The sequence below is a fragment of the Cherax quadricarinatus genome, chromosome 11, assembly GCF_038502225.1.
Source record: "Cherax quadricarinatus isolate ZL_2023a chromosome 11, ASM3850222v1, whole genome shotgun sequence".
Classification (NCBI taxonomy): domain Eukaryota; kingdom Metazoa; phylum Arthropoda; class Malacostraca; order Decapoda; family Parastacidae; genus Cherax; species Cherax quadricarinatus.
In genome coordinates, this window is record NC_091302.1 from 39,456,227 (window position 1) to 39,472,851 (window position 16,625).

Consider the following 16,625-nt stretch of genomic DNA (forward strand, 5'->3'; position numbering starts at 1 on the left):
ATATTTAACTTCATCCTTCATAAACTCATTTTCTGACAACTCAACTGCCAAATATCTGAACACACACTTCTTCCATACTCCCTCCCTCCCATGTGATATCCAATTTTTCTTTATCTAAATCGTTAGATACCCTCATCACCTTACTCTTATCTATGTTCATTTTCAACTTTCTTCCTTTACACACCCTCCCAAACTCGTCCACTAACCTTTGCGACTTTTCTTTAGAATCTCCCAAAAGCACAGTATCAACAAAAAGTAACTGTCAATTCCCATTTTGTATTTGATTCACCGTAATTTAATCCACCCCTCTCCTCAACACCCTAGCATTTACTTCTTTTACAACCCCATCTATAAATATGTTAAACAACGTGAATATCAAAATGGTATACAATACCAACAGGCTGGTAGGTAAGACACATAGGCAACTTTATTCTGAAATGTTTTGCCTACACAGTAGACTTCTTCAGTCGAGTACAGAAAGTAGGCAGGAGCAGTATAGATGCAAAGACGATGTAATCAGTATTTCACCCTTGAAGTCATAGATTTGAGGTTGTCAGTCTCTCAGCCTAGAGAAGAGTTCTGTTGCACAGTTCTGTTCCACCCTCAGATTGTTTCAGACTGTGGAACAGAACTCTTCTCCAGGCCGAGGGATTGACAACCTCAAATCTACGACTTCAAGGGTGATGGACTGATTACATCATCTTCACATCTCTACTGCTCCTGCCTTCTTTCTGTACTCGACTGAAGAAGCTTACTGTATAGGTGAAACGTTTCGGAATAAAGTTGCCTAACTGTTGCCTATGTGTCTTACCTACCATGTTAAACAACCATGGTGACATTACACATCCTTGTCTAAGGCCTACACACTGTAACCTGAGCCTATCCTTATAAAAACACTCTACAGCATTTAGTAACTTATTACCAATTCCATACACTTGCAGCATCTGCCACATTGCTCCTCTATTCACCCTATCATATGCCTTTTCTAAATTCATAAATGTAATGAAAACTTTCCAACCTTTGTCTAAATACTGTTCACATATATGCTTCAACTTGATCTACACATCCCTTACTCACTCTAAAGCCTCCTTGCTCATCTGCAATCCTACTCTCTGTCTTACCTCTAATTCTTTCAATAATAACCCTACCATACACTTATTCCCCTATAATTTTTACAATCTTTTGTCCCTCTTCCCTTTATATAAAAGGAACTCCAGTGGACCCTCAGTTATCGTCTGTAATCCGTTCAAGAAGGTCGGCCTAAAACCGAAATAATATTTCCCGTAAGAATTAATGTAAATCCAATTAATCCGTTTCAGTCATCCAAAAAAATATTAACGAAAAATACATTTTTTAAAGATTAACTATAGTTTTACAAACAGAAAACAATGAGAAATAACTATAAAGCACAAATTTTAATGATAAATGAACATTGAAGAAGGCAGGAGGGGAGAGGGAGTTGGGAATCCCCAACTCCCTCTTCCCTCTGTGTAATGTAGCCTCCCTGAGCTACACTGCACAGCCATATTATTACCATGTTCACTGAGTTTAATCGTTTCTAACAACTACCTCGGCATGAATAATTCATGCCGAGAATTGTAAACAAATGCATATGAAGGGCGATTACTGGGCGAGACGCCAGATTCACAGTTTTCTCTAATGCTGAATAAGAGAAAACGTAATGTTTACTCTCCACTCGATAGCATATAAACATTGCATATTTATATGTTATATGCTATGTAACGTGTTTCTTATATAATTTTGAAGAAAATTTCATAGATGGATTAATGAAAATGACTATACTGGAACCTTGACTTACGAGTGTCCCAACATACGAGTTTTTTTTATATACGAGCCGTTGATCAATTGGTTTTTTGCTCTGAGTTACGAGCCAACTGCCCCCCTACTTCCCCCTCAACCCAAAACCTGGACACCTCTCTTGCTTATCTATGATTTCATGCTTTAACTCCATGGAAATCATCCTCTTTTTTCTTATCAGCACTGTCCTTTACACTTATTTTCTTAGGACCCATGGTTAGAAAAGCGAAATTTGGCCAAATGACTGTAAAAATGTAAGCAAAGCAGGAGAGAACTGCTCCCACAGCTAGGTAAACAGTGCACTGAGTTGGCTTCGTTCTGAAGCTCTCGTTGTTATAATAATGTATTATTATTATTAATTTAGGGAACTGAAGCTCTATCGTTATTGTAATAATAATTGTTATTATAACTATTATTACTGATAATTTAGGGAACTGAAGCCCCTCACTAGTGTCAAGGTTCCTTGATGCTGGTAAGGGGCTCTTGATCTGGGGAATTGGATATGTGCTCTAGTTCCCTAAATTAATAATAATAATAATAAAAATGGAAATCATCATTTTTTTCGTCTCAGCACTGTCCTTTACATTTACTTTCTTAGGACCCATGGTTATAAAAGCAAAATTTGGCCAAATGACTGTCAAAAATGTAAGCAAAGCAGGAGAGAACTGCTTCCACAGCTAGGTAAACAGTGCACTGAGTTGACTTCGTTCTGAAGTTCTCGTTGTTATATTAATGTATTATTATTATTAATTTAAGGAACTGAAGCTCTCTCGTTATTGTAATAATTATTATTATTATTATTATTAATTTAGAGAGCTTGCGCACATATCCAATTCCCTAGATCAAGAGCCCCTCACGAGTGTCAAGGTTCCTTGACTCTGGTGAGGGTCTCTTGATCTAGGGAATTGGATATGTGCTCTAGTTCCCTAAATTAATAATAACAATAGAGCTTGTTCCCTAAATTATCAATAATAATAATAATTATTATTGCAATAACAATAGAGCTTCAGTTCCCTAAATTAATAATAATTATAATAATAATAATAATAATAATAATAATAATAATCATATATTCATAGTAGTTTATGTGGACATGATACATAGTTGTACAAGGAATTTTAGTAGTGGGCCAATTTTGTCCCTAATCTTACTTCTGTATGATTAGGGACAAGATTGGCCCACTTAAGAGTAACTCTGGTCAGATCACTGACAGTGATAGGGATATGTGTGAAATTCTCAATACCTACTTCCTCTCAGTTTTCACCCAGGAAAATACTAGCGATATTCCTGAAATAATGATAAATAAATAAGCTGTATAGATGATGATAGCGAAATTATTCATGAAGTATTTTGCCCGGTCTCCAGACAAACTCTCGTCCATTGCCGACACCGCCCATACCACTACATGAATGACATATTTTATTCATTTTAGAGTATATATCAGGTTTCTATGTAATTTTTATTGTTTATTATGTCATCTTAGGTGAAGTGAGATGGATAAATAAGCCGTAGAGTTGATATTAGCGAAATTATTGAAGTACAAAATTCCACTGGAACGGATTAATTGCATTTCAATGAGGAAAATTGACTCAGTAAATGAGCAAATCCAGTTGCGAGCAAGGTCATGGAACGGAATAAACTCGCAAGTAGAGGCTCCACTGTATACGCACTCATCCAATCCCTAGGTACCTTTCCCCTCTTTCATACATTTATTGAACAAAAACACTAACCACTCCAACACTATATCCCCCCTTGTTTTTAACATTTCTGTCATGATCCTGTCAGTCCCAGTTTCTTTACCCCCTTTCATTTTATGTAATGCCTCACACACCTCCTCCACATTCACATCCAGCTCTTCTTCACTCCTAGAAGATGTTATACCTCCCTTGCCAGTGCATGACATTACTTGCCTCCCTTTCTTCATCAACATTTAAAAGTTCCTCAAAATATTCCTGCCATCTTCCTGATACCTCCAGCTCCCCATCTGCTAACTCCCCTACTCTGGTTTTTACTGACAAATCCATTCATTCTCTAGGCTTTCTCAACATGTTTATCTCCAAAAATTTTTCTTATTCTCAGCAAAATTTGTTGACAGTGCCTCACCTACTCTATCATTAGCTCTCCATTTGCACTCTCTTCACCTTTCTTTTACTCTCCATATACTCTGCCCTTCTTATATCACTTCTGCTTTGTAAAAGCCTCTCATAAGTGGCCTTTTTCTCTTTTATTGCACCCTTTACCTCATCATTCCATCAGTCACTCTTTCCTCCTGCACCCACTCTCCTATAGCCACAAACTTCTGCCCTGCATTCTAACACTGCATTTGTAAAACTATCCCACCACTCTTCAGGCCCCACACTACCTACTCACATTAGTCCACTTTTCTGCTAATAGTTGCTTATATCTCACCCTAAATTCCTCCTTCCTTAGTGTATAAACTTTCACCTCACTCTTACTTGCTGTTGCAATTTTCCTTTTGCTCCCATCTGCCTCTTACTCTGTAGCTACAACTAAATAATGATCCAATATATCTGTTGCCCCTCTATAAACATGCACATCCTGAAGTCTACCCATCAACTTTTTATCCACCAATACATAATCTAACAAACTACTTTCATTACATGCTATATCATATCTTGTATACTTACCATCTTTTTCATAAAATATGTATTTTTATTACCAAGCCTCTTTCTACACATAGTTCAGTTAAAGGCATCCCAGGGGCAAATGACCCAAAAAAGAAAGGAAAACCATATACACACACACATTCAGTAAGCATGTGTGCACATTGTATATGTGTTAGATACGAGTAGAGGCAAGTGGTTTTTATGACTTGACAGGCTGTTGCAGTGTTAGCTAAGTAACATTTATGAAGGGATTCAGGGAAATAGGTTAGCCCGAGTTGAGTCCTGGAGATGTGAAATATTGTGCCTGCGCTCTGTAGGAGGGGTGAAGATATTTGCTGTTTAACTGTAGTATTAGTCCCTCTCTGGCATGACAGTGACAGTGATGAAAGTTTCTTCTTTTTTTGGGTCACCCTGCCTCATTGGGAAATGGCTGTGTGTGTGTGTGTGTGTGTACACTCACCTAGTTGTGATTGCAGGAGTCGAGTCACAGCTCCTGGCCCCGCCTCTTCACTGGCCGCTACTATGCCACTCTTCCTGCTCCATGAGATTTATCATACCTCTTCTTAAAACTATGTATGGATCCTGCCTCCACTACGTCACTTCCCAGACTATTCCACTTCCTGATAACTCTGTGACTGAAGAACTACTTCCTAACATCCCTGTGATTCATCCGAGTCTTCAACTTCCAACTGTGACCCCTTGTTGCTGTGTCCCATCTCTGGAACATCCTGTCTTTGTCCACCTTGTCAATTCCTCTCTGTAGTTTACATGTTATCCTATCCTCCATATCTCTCCTGTCCTCCAGTGTCATCAGGTCGATTTCCCTTAACCTCTCCTCATAGGACATGCCCCTTAGCTCTGGGACTAGCCTTGTTGCAACCTTTGTGTGTGTGTGTACTGACCTGTTTGTACTCACTTATTTGTGGTTGCAGGGGTCGAGACATAGTTCCTGGCCCCACCTCTTCACTGATTGCTACTAGTCCTCTCTCTCCCTGCTCCATGAGCTTTATCATGCCTCGTTTTAAAACTATGTATGGTTCCTGCATCCACTACATCACTTGCCAGACTATTCCACTTCCTGACAACCCTATGAATAAAGAAATACTGTTTAACATCTCTTTGACTCATCGGAGTCTTCAACTTCCAAGTGTGACCCCTTGTTTCTGTCTCCCATCTCTGGAACATCCTGTCTCTGTCCACCTTATCTATTCTTCTTGGTATTTTGTATGTCATTATCATGTCTTCCCTAACCCTCCTGTCCTCCAGTGTTATCAGGCTGATTTCCCTTAACCTTTCTTCGTATGACATTCCCCTTAGCTCTGGAGCTAGCCTTGTTGCAAACCTTTGCACTTTATCTAATTTCTTGACGTGCTGGACCAGGTGTGGGTTCCAAACTGGTGCTGTATGGGCCTGACGTACATGGTCTTGAATGATTTCTTACTGAGGTTTATGAACGCAATTCTCAGGTTTGCCAGGCGCCCATATGCTGCAGCAGTTATCTGGTTGATATGCGCTTCAGATGTGCTTGATATTATACTCACCCCAAGATCTTTTTCCTTGAGTGAGGTTTGCAGTCTTTGGCCACCTAGCTTATACTCTGTCTGCAGTCTTGTTTGCCCTTCCCCGATCTTCATGACTTTGCATTTGGTGGGGTTAAATTCAAGGAGCCAGTTACTGGATCACATATCCAGCCTGTCCAGGTCTCTTTGTAGTCCTGCATGATCCTCATCTGATTTAATTCTCCTCATTAACTTCACATCATCTGCAAACAGGGACACTTCTGTGTCTAACCCTTCCATCATGTCATTCACATATACCAAAAATAGCACTGGTCCTAAGACTGACCCCTGTGGAACCCCACTCATCACAGGTGCCCACTGTGATACTTATCACATACCATGACTCGTTGCCACCCTGTCAGGTATTCTCTGCTCCATTGCAGTGCCCCTCCTGTTATACGTGCCTCATCCTCTAGCTTTTGCACTAATCTCTTGTGAGGAACTGTGTCGAAGGCCTTCTTGGAGTCCAAGAAAATGGAGTCTACTGTATGTGTGTGTGTGTGTACACACATACTATGTTAACATTTTCCTGAAAATTCATCAAAAATCTATGGTTGGGTACTCTCATTTTCCTGATGAGAATGGATGAAACCTAATTAATGCATTTCCAAGACTTAATTTTTCATATCCGATTTTAGTTACTTTTCACCAAACGTTTTTTACCCTCAATATGCCTTTTCAATACAAGACTATTTCTATGAAGTTTTACATAATAGAGAGAGATGGGGGAGGGGGTTTGGAGAGGAGGGATGTAGTGTGGAGAGGATGTCTGAGGTCCTGCCCCCTCACCTTGCTGAACTTGATGACATAGCCACCAATATCGGGCTGGGGCAACTCCAGAATTTTTACTTGAAAGGACTTAGGAGTGGCAGTCTAATTGGAAGAGGGGGGAAGGGGGCCCAGGAGACCTTGTCTTGAAGCAGCATTATTATTACTTGAGGGGCTGATGGGAATTTGGGGGAGGCTTCAGCCTCCCTTGGTTCTTCCCTGTTCCCAGGTAATCCACTCATCTCCCGGTATTACCAACCAGTGATGCACTAGCCTAATGTAAATAATAAATGTACAGTTTTTGTCCAGTATCTAGCAAAAAAAAAAAAATAAGCTCTTTATGCATGCATAAAATGAACATACATAACATGCATTTGGCAAAAACTGAGAAAAATATAACAGTTGGAAAAGAGTTGCTTCTTTGTAATTAATTGGTTCCAATGTCTTAAGTCCAAAACAACACAAGTCAGAATGTCAAGTAAGGGCCTTGTTTTTTTTAAAGTTAAAAGGCTTCTGTTAGCTGATGAGTAGAACTTGTTTAAATGTCTTATAGCCCCATATGCTTTCTATTTATGTTTAATGTATTTTGTGTAACTTAATGTAACTTTAATGTATTTTTAGTAACTTAACACCTGTCCTTCATGGCTGCATATATTAGACTTTTTAGTTGACCTAAATTATAGAAGTCTTTTTTGTTTTGTGCAATAATTTTACATTTCATCTTTAACACTAGCAAGTTTGTTAGATTTTTTCTGTACAAGGTAAATTGCTTATTGTGTGTTTTAGCTTTGTGTCTAGTGCATATGTTTTGTTTGGTTTATGTTTGCATGTGACTCATAATGCATTTATTTCTGGTGCCTGTTCATGTGCATGTATTCATATTATGTATACAAGTTTTGATGTAGAGAGAGAGAGAGAAAGAGGGGAAAAAAGGACATTTTAGTAAGCTGGAATAGAGCTAGTGAGTTGACGAGTGTTGCTGCAGCATGAGGCCGACCTGGGTGACCTCTGCCGTCAACTGGGCCACTTCCTGAAAGCAGAGCGACAGTTGAGGACCGACGAAGTATGCGCTCTTAGAGAAAAGCTTGAGCACATCATTCTCACCGCAGCCAACATGCAAGGTAACACCAGAGCCAGTGTTGCCACAACCACGCATGCCACTGCAGCCGCTGGGCGGTTTGCAGCAGGAAAATAAGAGTGTTGGTACACTGTTGAGTGCGTAGATGGTGTGCATGCTCGTAAAGTTTTGAGTTGCAAAAGTGAATCTATTTAATTAGTACAAAAGTGACAATTTGCCAGTCACATCTCTCCAAAAACATGAGCATTATTGTAAATTGCTCTAAATATTTTATTACCATACAGTATTCACAAAAGAAGTACTAATGACAAATATAACTTTGTAAGCTGATCTCCTTGTTGGGAACATTGTTTCTCTCTGATACTTTAGCAGCTTTATATCTTTGGGGGTCTTGGACTATCATTTTTCTGAATGTTTGCCATTCACTGTCAGCAAGTGTGTTCTAAGGAAACTGTTTTGTAAATATGTAAATCTTTTAGTGTGCTGTCTTCCTGTACAGTAAATTGTTTGCTTCTTTATACTGGTAGTTTATTTGTATTATACTTAACTCTTCCTAAACAGTGTAAATAATTTTGTCTCCCACTCTTCCAGCACAGCTGCATAGTAACACCTGACCTCATAACACAGTAATACTGACCACTGGCTAGATAATTTAACAGGAGCATACTCTATGACAAAAATAACTGAATTTGTTGAATTTAAAATATACATAATACAGAATGTTCATGCGTGTTCCTGCCATAGATAGACTGCAGGCTAATCCCTCTTTTGGCATAAGGGATTCATGTATCATATTTAAGGAAATATAAAATACAGTAATGCAAAGTATATGTATTGACAACCTTAAATTATCTCGGCCATTGCATTTGCAGAACAACAGAGGGACACCAACTCGGAAGGCAGTACAGAGGATAAATCTCCAGTGCGGAGAGGTGAAGGTTTAAGTGTAACACACAGTAAAGGTAAGTATATATTCTGTACATTAAAAATCTGTCATTTAGATAAATAATATATAATGCAAAGTTTAAGCTCAAGATACTATACGCATTTTATTTATTTACAGCTAACCCACAAATCAGAGATAAAAGTATACAGGATTTCACTCCAGCCTGGATGGATGGAGCAAAATGCTGTGATGGTCTATGGCAATCTGATTATTATTATTATAATCAATAAGAAGTGCTAAACCAATGACAATCTGATACATTATCTATTTTTTTATCTCCAATTTGTGGGTTAGTCTAGAACTGTTCCAGACATGGTATCATGACATTCAATCCCTGTCTTGTCAGAAGTGCTGACATCATAATTACAACTACCCTCCAACTGCAACTTCCTCACCCCTCCTTCAGAGTACAGGCATTGCCTTTCTCATCTCCAGAACTTAAGACTGGCTAAATGAATCCTTTCGTAAATGTTACCCGTTCACACTCCAACAACACATCCACAAAAATTCACTTGTCTCCATTCACTCCTGTCTAACATGCTCACACAATCCTACTGGACGTTCGAAGTTTTTTTTTTTTTTTTTTACCCCTTCCATGCAACCAATCCTGAATAACCTTTCTTGCTCCAAATTTATGCATGCTCTTTATCTTATCCCCTCTACAAATCCATATCACCTCGATGATCCCTCATTGTTCTGAATTATACCCTTGGACATCTTGCTCCTCTTGCACTCTTATATGGATGTGAAGCTTGGGTGGTAATTGCAGCAGCAAGGAGACAGTTGGAGGCAGTGGAGATGTCCTGTCTAAGGGCAACGTGTGGTGTAAATATTATGCAGAAAATTCGGAGTGTGGAAATTAGGAAAAGGTGTGGAGTTAATAAAAGTATTAGTCAGAGGGCAGAAGAGGGGTTGTTTAGGTGGTTTGGTCATTTAGAGAGAATGGATCAAAGTAGAATGACATGGAAAGCATATAAATTTATAGGGGAAGGAAGGCGGGGTAGGGGTCGTCCTCGAAAGGGGGTAAAGGAGGTTTTGTGGGCGAGGGGCTTGGACTTCCAGCAAGTGTGAGCGAGCGTGTTAGATAGGAGTGAATGGAGACGAATGGTACTTGGGACCTGACGATCTGTTGGAGTGTGAGCAGGGTAATATTTAGTGAAGGGATTCAGGGAAACCGGTTATTTTCATATAGTCGGACTTGAGTCCTGGAAATGGGAAGTACAATGCCTGCACTTTAAAGGAGGGGTTTGGGATATTGGCAGTTTGGAGGGATATGTTGTGTATCTTTGTACGTATATGCTTCTAAACTGTTGTATTCTGAGCACCTCTGCAAAAACAGTGATAATGTGTGAGTGTGGTGAAAGTGTTGAATGATGATGAAAGTATTTTCTTTCTTTTTTGGGTCACCCTGCCTCGGTGGGAGACGGCCGACTTGTTGAAAAAAAAAAAATGAACCTTTAGAAAAATAGTGGAATAATCATGACTGAAGTTGTCCTAAAATAAATCTTGCCAGTTTTGAAGCAGTTAGTGACTAAAACTCTTATGAAAAAAAATATTGTTTACTGATGTGTTTCTTACTAGAGAGAGATCTTAGAGCTTTTAATGAACTCATGACTATAGCACTGAACCTCACATCTAGAATTTAGGTAGATAAATTAGCATTAATCATTATTGGCTACCTAGTCATCAAGGTAAACCAGACATAAGAGTGTGTTGTTGGATTTTTGTCTCATCCACTGTCAATGGTTTTATCATAATGTGCCCCAAGAAATCTACAGCTCATTTTACATTTCTTCACTTTCTTCTTTGATCTAGTGTCACAGTACTAGACAGATAATTTATATTCATACACCTAGTTCCATTCTTCTCACTCTCCCCCTTCCCTATCCCTATGGATAGAGGTGGGAGTGGTGGTGATATTAGCTATTGCATCCTTATTATTAGTTGTGTCCCTTGCTACCTGCAGTTCATTTTACAATTGCACATAGTACATACAAGTACTTGTAATGTTCATATTAGTATATTAATACAGATTCTAGGTAGTAGGTTGGTAGACAGCAACTGCCCAAGGAGGTACTACCATCCTGCCAAATGAGTGTAAAACAAAAGCCTGTAATTATTTTACATGATGGCAGGATTGCTGGTGTTTTTTCTGTCTCATAAACATGCAGGATTTCAGGTACGTCTTGCTACTTCTACTTGCACTTAGGTCACACTACACTTGGATGTACAAACGTATATATACACATCCCTCTGGGTTTTCTTCTATTTTCTTACTAGTTCTTGTACTTGTTTATTTCTTATCTTCACAGGGAAGTGGAACAGAATTCTTCCTCCATAAGCCATGCATGTCATAAGAGGTGGCTAAAATACCAGGAGCAAGGGGCTAGTAATCCCTTCTGTATATATTACTAAATTTAAAAGGAGAAACTTTTGTTTTTCCTTTTGGGCCACCCTGCCTCAGTGGAATACAGCAAGTGCATTGAAAGAAAGAAGATTAATACAGATATACAATGATGGTGATTTAAGCTCCCTCACTCCATCCATATCTACATGCCCTCTATCTCAATTTATTTGTTCAAATTAAAGTACTGTTTTCCTGCCATGATGTCTTAAAATTGTGGGATAGCTAGATGATAACTGTCACTTGCAAAAGATGTAAAGGTGCAACCTTGATAAAACTAAGAAAATTCTTAGATGTATGCCATAAACAGTCAATCACATGATCATAGATTTACATTGATAGGTTTGATTATTTCTCTCTGAACTATTCTTTGATTTGTGTCTGCACACTTCTGGCAAGACAACTATTGAATGTGATAAATTATTTTTCCTTGGTCTCAAGAATTCCATTTTATACCAAGCTAGTATGTATTTGTTAATGTTTCAAAGGCTTTTTTATTATAATCATGGGAAACAAACCTATGCGTCAGTGTCTGGAGAATAGGAGCTAATCAGCTTTGATCCAGTGGGAAGATAGTTCTAATTATTTGACTTAAGATCCTTTTACTGATATGGCACCTCCCCACTTGTAAGGAATTTGAAATGTCTGAAAAAAGATCATATTTGAGGCACCAAAGGAGAAAAAATTATTAAATTATTTATCCATTACAGAGTTGATGAGATCTCCCAGTTGCCCCCGTCTTTCTGGATTCTCGTCTTTTTTATCGGTTGGCCCCTCTCAGGGGGGAGCGGGGCCACCATCTCAAAAATCAACGGACCTTCCCTCTCCCCTGGCAGGGATGGTCGCCTCACGAAAGAAAGTATTCGAGACACAAAAGACATTCACAGAGAACCTGTAAGTGAAGTGGAAAATGTAGAGCAGCTGGAAGGAATTGTAGAACATTTAGATGAAATCCAAGAAGATGGGAATATAAAAGGTTTAGAGTGTTTGCAAGTGGAATTAGCAGATAATGATCATGTAAATAGTACAATTAATCAAGAAGAAAAAGGTCCTGGCGTAGTGCAGAAAATGGTTCTTAAATTCAGTAAGCATGGCCCAAAACAGGTACCCTTTCTTACACGACGGAACACTGTTGCTCGATGCACCAACATTGTAAATGACGTTAAACAAGGAAAGCACGATCTTCTTCGGCGAAACATCGAGAGCCAGCATGTTGTTTGGGATTATAATGTGACTGGTGCTGATGCAGCTACGGACCTTGAGTTCTCATTGCTCATGGAACGTATGAATGTCTTAAACACAGCATCATATGATAAAACTCGTGCCAAGAAAGATACCACTGAAGGGTCTTCATCCCTTAATCGTCAGTCATCATCTAGGAAATCTTTACCTGCTGGTGCCTTAAAATCATACATGAGAGGCACTAAAGTATCTGTCTTGAAAACAAGAGAGGGTAGTATACCTCCAAGTATTGAAGAAGAAGACAGAAGTGAATTGAGAAGAAACTCGCCATCTCGAGGATCTCCTTCGTCTAGTGGTAGGATGAACAAAGCGAGTCACTTGCAGCAACCTTCTTTACAGTCTAAAATTGCCACATCCATTAGATCTGATAGCATAATGAAAAGTGGTCGCTCGTGTCCTGAGGGCAATGAGACTGTACAAAGAAAAAGAACAGTCACTGTGAAACCCAGTATTCCACCTGTTTTATTAAAAGGCACAAGTAAAGCAATCACTGAAGAGTCTACTACTGCTATCCTAGCACTTAATCGTGACAAGGCTTGGTCAACTCCTCAGCGTCACTTATTAGGTGGTCAATGTGAGGAAAAATGTAATCATTGTTTACTTGTCGACCTCTGGTTCACCATTTGGCACGTCGAGTTCAACAAAAAGTAAACTGCGCAAAGAAAATACTTTTCTTTTTTTTTTAGTCTGGCTTGTCAAGTATTATAATTATATAATCACTTTTATTTTGTTGTATTATGTTGGAAATTAGGTATTTGCTTGAAGATATTAACTAACATCATTTTATTACTGTTGTGACAGTATAATGTCAGTCTCATGTTATCCACTGACAAGCCTAGGTGGAGATTTGTTCCATAAGCATATGCCATTTTACTAAACTGTATTTTGCAAGATATACTAATGGTTTTTTCTTACATTGTTGATCTCTGTTGGTCCTACGTTTGATAGATGGTTTGTGTGATGTCTACCCAAGTATTTATTGTAGTGCTATTTATTTGGCTTATAGCCAAGTTTCATCAAAAAATTTGCAGGGATTGAAATACTATGTTGAGTATTGTATGTTGTCTGACTAATGGGGATGTGTATATTGTTTAAAGTGTTTTTATCTTGCTTACTAATATGTAGTAACCCAGCCATTGTACATGTTCTGTACAGCCATCTCCTAGTTATATCAAAGGTCTATCAATGAACAAAATGTCTATATATTTTAAATAAATAATTGAACATTGTTTTGTTTTAGTTACCCATGGTAAAATATTTTAACAGAAGACTACCACAGTGAAGTTGATTTAAAATCCTGTAATTTATTTTTTAGCATAGGGGATACTATGCTAAATACCTTACCCTCTTCCATACATTTAATAAATGTATGGAAGAGGGTAAGGTACCTAGGCGATAAAAGAGAGTGCAAAAATTATAGGGGAATAAGTCTGTTGAGTGTACTACCGTTCTGCCAAGTGAGTGTAAAATGAAAGCCTGTGATTGTTTTACATGGTAGGATTGCTGGTGTCTTTATTCTGTCTCACAAACATGCAAGATTTCAGGTACATCTTGCTACTTCTACTTACACTTAGGTCACACTACACATACATGTACAAGCATATATATACATACCCCTCTGGGTTTTCTTCTATTTTCTTTCTAGTTCTTGTTCTTGTTTATTTCCTCTTATCTCCATGGGGAAGTGGAACAGAATTCTTCTTCCGTAAGCCATGCGTGTCGTAAGAGGCGACTAAAATGCCGGGAGCAAGGGGCTAGTAATCCCTTCTGTATATATTACTAAATTTAAAAGGAGAAACTTTCGTTTTTCCTTTTGGGCCACCCTGCCTCAGTGGGATACGGCTGGTACGTTGAAAGAACAAGTCTGCCATACACTTTACCAGGTATACTCAACAGAGTTATTATTGAAAGAATTAAGAGTAAGACAGAGAGTAGGATATTATTATTATAATCAAAAAGAAGCGCTAAGCCACAAGGGCTATACAGCAGAGAGTAGGATAGCAGATGAACAAGGAGGCTTTAGGAAAGGTAGTGGGTGTGTAGACCAAGTGTTTACAGTGAAATATATAGTTGAACAGTATTTAGATAAGGGTAAAGAGGTTTTTGTGGCATGATTTTAGAAAAGGCATATGACAGGGTGGATAGGGGGAGCAATGTGGCAGATGTTGCAGGTGTATGGTATAGGAGGTAGATTACTGAAAGAGTTTTTACGAGGATAGTGAGGCTCAGGTTAGAGTAAGTAGGAGAGAGGGAGATTATTTCCCAGTAAAAGTAGGCCTTAGACAAGGATGTGTGATGTCACTGTGGTTGTTCAATATATTTTTAGATGGGGTTGTAAGAGAAGTGAATGCTAGGGTCTTGGCAGGTGTGGAGTTTAAAGATAAAGTATCAAACACAAAGTGGGAGTTGTCACAGTTGCTTTTTGCTGATGACACAGTGCTTTTGGGAGATTCTAGAAAGAAGTTGCAGAAGTTGGTAGGGTATGTAAAAGAAAATTAAAAGTGAATATAGGAAAGAGTAAAGTTATGAGGATAAACAGATTCGGTGAAGACTGGATATCAGATTGGAGGGAGAGAGTATGGAGGAGGTGAATGTATTCAGATATTTAGGAGTGAACATGTCAGCAGATGGGTCTATGAAGGATGACCTCTTCAAGGGACGCTCCTTGGCGTGGTGAAGGGGCTCTTGGTCTGAGGAATTAGACCTGTCGGTCTACTTCCTCAGACCGAACCTAATTACCCCCCAATCCCCCGTTCCCTATCCCATCCTCCCCTTTTTCCTTTCCTCCTCCTCCTCCTCCCCACCCCTCCCTTTTGCCCTTCTTTTTTGGCCTTTGGGTTTTTTTTTTTTTTTTTCCACAGGCACACTAGTTCCTAGGTAGGGGAAAGGGTACCGAGGTCCATCCCATTCCGTTGAGGTTCTTGGCGGTGGCGTAGTTTGCCGTGGCATCTGGATTGCCTGGGGATGTCCTGATCCCTCTCCGGTATCCCGGAGGGTGGCTTTGGGTGTCTCTCGGGCGACGGGTGTATCTCTGGAAGCCACCTTTCGGATTCCGGGGGTGGTGGCCGAAGGAGGTATGCTTTGTGGCGGATTTCCGGCCACCCTCTCTTTTGTCCACCGAGGTAGCTTGGCAGATGTGAGGTTGCTATCCTGGATTGTCGGTTTACTGGCATGATGGGTAGGGTATGGCACGGGTTCCATGTTGCATCTGCGCTACTTGTGGTGCTGAGGTCCTCTTGGGCGCGGAGGGAGATTTCTGGCCCTTTCATTCCTCCTAGGAACTATCCCTCCCCGGTCCCCCCTTTTTTTTATTCTTTTTTTTATTTTTATTTTCTTTTCTTTTTTTTTTTCTTAAAAACAAAAAGAAAGAAGTAACCTAACCATGGCACTCCTAGTCCATGAACCTGCTACCCCCGGGCCCCTTCTTGATACCGCACCCCGTTCTGACCCCGCCTCGTCTTTGGACCACTCTTCGGACACTCCTCATGCCTCTGTACCTCTTGCCGGTGGTGTTTCCTCACCCGCTTCAGGTACTGAGGCCTCGACTGACTCCTTCGATTTATCTGACCTTCGCTCTCCTCTGACTATGCTTCCGGCCTCTCCCTCTACGGTGCGGCAATTTTCGAATCGCCGGCCCGTTCCACGTCAGACCAACTCTGGTCCCACGCCTAAACGACAACGACAGTTACCTGCTGATACTTCTCCACCTTCTCGTTCTTCTCAGAAAAGATCGACACGTCCTTCACTACCTTTCCACGCTCAGTTTCAGACTGCACAATGGACTAAATTCTTCACTTTACGACCGACTTCCTCTACTGCCTATCTTTCTGACCACAGTATTGGCAAGGCACTCCTACGCCATGTTGGTAAAGATATTTCTTTTCATGCTCTTAAGAGCGGTATGCGCATCGTCACCGTACAGAATGCTACCCAGGCTCATGAGCTTTCTCGTCTTTCCCATATCGATACTGTTCCTGTAACTATTGAAAAGCATCATTCCCTCAATTCTTGTAGTGGTACCGTCATTCTGCCCCATACCATAGTTCAACAAAATTTCCAGACATGTGGCACTGACATTCTTGAACAGCTGGAACTCCAAGATCTCCCAATCCTCAAGGTAGACACTTACGTTCTTCCTGCCCGCGGGTGGAGACGATACCCTAGCAATGTGGCTCGTTTAACT

At 39.8% G+C, this 16,625-nt stretch overlaps 1 protein-coding gene across 22 annotated transcripts in view; it reads left to right on the plus strand.

Moving 5' to 3' along the window:
• The window catches only part of osp (myosin phosphatase Rho interacting protein outspread), a 595,661-nt gene extending 581,991 nt beyond the window's left edge, over positions 1-13,670 (plus strand). For 20 of the 22 annotated variants that reach the window (XM_070084011.1, XM_070084000.1, XM_070084004.1 and 17 more), the window contains 3 exons: positions 7,758-7,893; positions 8,723-8,812; positions 11,911-13,670. In XM_070084011.1, the coding sequence (XP_069940112.1) occupies positions 7,758-7,893; positions 8,723-8,812; positions 11,911-12,098 (414 nt within the window). In that variant the 3' untranslated portion in view covers positions 12,099-13,670. The remainder of the gene's footprint in view (positions 1-7,757; positions 7,894-8,722; positions 8,813-11,910) is intronic. The other 2 variants (XM_070084013.1, XM_070084019.1) reach the window with 2 other exon arrangements.
• Positions 13,671-16,625: the final 2,955 nt, after the last annotated feature.